This window comes from Terrapene carolina, unplaced genomic scaffold (genome assembly GCF_002925995.2).
Source record: "Terrapene carolina triunguis isolate 2854851 unplaced genomic scaffold, T_m_triunguis-2.0 Scaffold231, whole genome shotgun sequence".
Taxonomy (NCBI): Eukaryota; Metazoa; Chordata; order Testudines; family Emydidae; genus Terrapene; species Terrapene triunguis.
Genome location: NW_020664582.1, coordinates 13,870,944 through 13,873,942, shown reverse-complemented (window position 1 = coordinate 13,873,942; position 2,999 = coordinate 13,870,944). Strand labels below are relative to the sequence as shown.

General features: G+C 49.4%; 1 protein-coding gene across 2 annotated transcripts in view; it reads left to right on the top strand.

Annotated features, from left to right (window-relative positions):
- Nucleotides 1–1,508: 1,508 nt before the first annotated feature.
- Nucleotides 1,509–2,999, top strand: part of ZNHIT3 (zinc finger HIT-type containing 3) — a 5,420-nt gene continuing 3,929 nt past the window's right edge. Inside the window, exon 1 of one of the 2 annotated variants that reach the window (XM_026656470.1) lies at nucleotides 1,509–1,605. In XM_026656470.1, coding sequence (XP_026512255.1) covers nucleotides 1,580–1,605 — 26 coding nt within the window. In that variant the 5' untranslated portion in view covers nucleotides 1,509–1,579. Of the gene's footprint in view, nucleotides 1,606–2,845; nucleotides 2,949–2,999 lie in introns of those variants that run through there. The other variant, XM_026656469.1, reaches the window with a different exon arrangement.

The window sequence follows — 2,999 nt, the reverse complement described above, 5'->3', positions numbered from 1 at the left end:
CTTCTGTTGATTATTTATGCTGCAAAACAAATGCAAATCATAAATCCAAGGGCACTGAAGCTCAAACTGCCCTTTACCAGGCTGCTGTTCGTGAGTGATCACGTGAGTATTGTGCTTGTGCTTTGTACCCCCCAGATTGTAAGATGAATTCTGGTAACTAACATTCATTCAGTTTAACCATTAACTCTGCAAAGCAGTAAATGTTTGCTTTAGATTATCATGTGGCCATTTAGGGGGTCCCTTCTCCCTCTACTTGTTTTCCGGTCAAAAACCATGGACACTAGCTTTCAAGTCCAGCACTTCTGATCACCTTGCATGGAACTGAGACTTGCTGATCAACCAGCAGTAACATGCAGGATGCTATTAAGACTTGGTCTACACTACGACTTTAATTCGGATTTAGCTGCGTTAATCCGAATTAACCCTTCACCCGTCCACACTACAGAGCCAGTTAATTCGAATTAAAGGGCACTTTAAATCGATTTCTGTACTCCACCTCGACGAACGGAGTAGCGTCAAAATCGATTTTGTTAATTCGAATTAGGGTTAGTGTGGCCGCACACCACCGAATTAATGTGATTAAAATAAATGGGGTAGTGTGGCCGCACACCACCGAATTAATGTGGTTAAAAACCGAATTAATTCACATTGATTTGTTTGTCTGTCTGATCTTCAGGCTCGTAGTGAACAAAGCAGATCATGCTGATTTAGATTGGAGGATTTTCACTGCTTGTAGGTGATGTTTCTAGGAAGAATAGAATAGAATGAGCCCATAGTCTCCCAGGTATAGAAAAAGTGCCAAATATCTGTTGAAGCTGCATGAATTTACAGGGAGATTTTCAAAGGCACAAAAGGCAGTTTGAGCCTAACTCTCAATGAAAAGCCAATTAGAACTGGTCACCTGACTCCTGTTCATGCCTTTGAAAATCTCCCCCTTAGCTGACTTTGTAGAGCATTGAAAGGTTTGTTCCAGCAGGTGACACTGTAGTCAACTAAAATATCCAGTCTGGATGCATCAAACTAAATTCAACCATCTAAAAGGTATGGGGAGGGGAGAGGAAGAGACTGACTCAAAAAGGAGGAGAAAAAAATTCTTCTGGGGTAGCAGACCTGACCTTCTCTTTTATCATAAAATCTAGCTTTCATTGCTTAGGTGGGCCTATAGTGTAACTAAGCATATGTCTACACAGCCTGTGAGAGTGAGGCTCAGAGCCCAGATTGACACACTTAGGCTTCCCCTACGGTGCTAAAAACAGCTGTGTAGACATTGCAGCTCAGGCTAGATCTCAGGGTCTGAAGCCTGGGGTGTGTGATCCTGGCAAAAACTAGAGAGAGCGCTTTTGAGTCTGTAAAGATGCTGGCAGCTGTAAGCTAAGAAACTGCTCCGGTTGTTTTTGGTTCCTCCTGTGTTTGGGAGGAGTGGGACTTTGTACATTCCTTGTATATAAACAAGATTGCATCAAAGAAAACACCAGATTCCATCAATTTCTCCTTCCAGCTAGAATATTCCCCAGGGTCCTGAAATTGGGTTGAAAAGGGACAACAATGCTACAGCTAAAAGCCCACCCTTTCTCTGCAAATGGAAGCCACACAAAGGTCTCAAATGTAAGTAGAGTTGTTATAAATGTAGCTAATGATGATGGACACTCCAGCCAGGAGAAGAGAAAAAACGCTTTTGTTAACTGGAAAGCAGCTCAATATTTAGAAGCAAAGTAAAATGAGTTAACGGGTTCTTGGATTCTTACACCCTGTCCATCACCACTGTATCTGAACTCATTGCAGGATTGAAAACTAAAGTGGTGAGGTGTCATTCTTTAGTCCTGTGGGAGTGAAGTTATGGGCCCATCCCGGTGATAGTGCTGTCTCCTCAAGGCCTGTGGGTCACCCTGGAATCTCTAGACGGTGTCATGGTTCTGGGGAGGGGCAGAGGCACGGATCTGGCAGGTGCAGGAGGGTTTTTAATATACTCTGGAACCAGACCATTCTGAGCTTTGAAAATTAAAAACCTAGTTCTTGCTCTTTAAGGTACTTTAGCACCCAAAGATGCAGCTAGATGCCCTAGCGTTATTTTTAAAACGCCTGTCTTAAAAGGGGCAGCAACTAGTTTTATGACTATTGGTGATAAAGGAGGAAAAGGGGGAGTTTGTATTTTAATTCCTGGGCCGTGCTCAGCCACTTGGGTGTTGAAAGCACTAGAACTATCTGAAGGGGGGGGGGTGGATATAGGAGGGAGCCAGTCAAGGAAGTTGAGCGCAGGGGTGATGTGCTTCAGTCACCAGATGCTGTTCTCCCCACATCTGTAACAATCCACTCAGGAGGTAAGGAAGGAGAGGGTGGGGTTGGGGTTGGGGGCTGGTTTTGAGCTCAGTTAAGGGCCTGGAGCGCAGGAACCGTGAACAGAAGCGGGGCTATGTGCGGTCAGACCAAAGGCCAGGGGCCAATGCCAGGAGCCCCAGAGGGAAGGAACAGACCCCCCCTGGGGGGCAGGAGCCTGCATGTCCCTAGGGCACTTAGACACACCCCAGCTCTCACACCAGGGGCAGCTTCAGAAACATCTGAGTGACTATTAATGGGGGGGGGGGGCAGCAGTGATGATGTATGTGCTTAGCGCCTGGCACTGGGAGTCTCCTCACTACCCCCCCCTCCAATCTTGTCTCCTGCTGTTCCTTGGGCGCTGGGCTGTCTCCCCATTGGCCAGCGCGGAGGGGCCGGCCCAGCCCCATCACGCCCACAGCCCCAGCTGGGGGCGGCGCGCATCGGCGATGGATTAGTAGAGCCGGGTGGAGGCGATGGGCGCGCGGCTGGGCGGGGCTTGGGGCGGAGCCTGACCCCGGGCGCGCACACGTGGGCCGCGGCGGCCGGAGCATGCAGGAGGGGAGCGGCTGCTGCTGCGTGTGCGCGGGGCGCGGCGCCCCCCGATACCGCTGCCCGGGCTGCAGGGCCAGATAGTGAGTGCGGGGGGGAGCAGGCGGGCTGCTGCCGGGGGGAGGGGTCGCCGG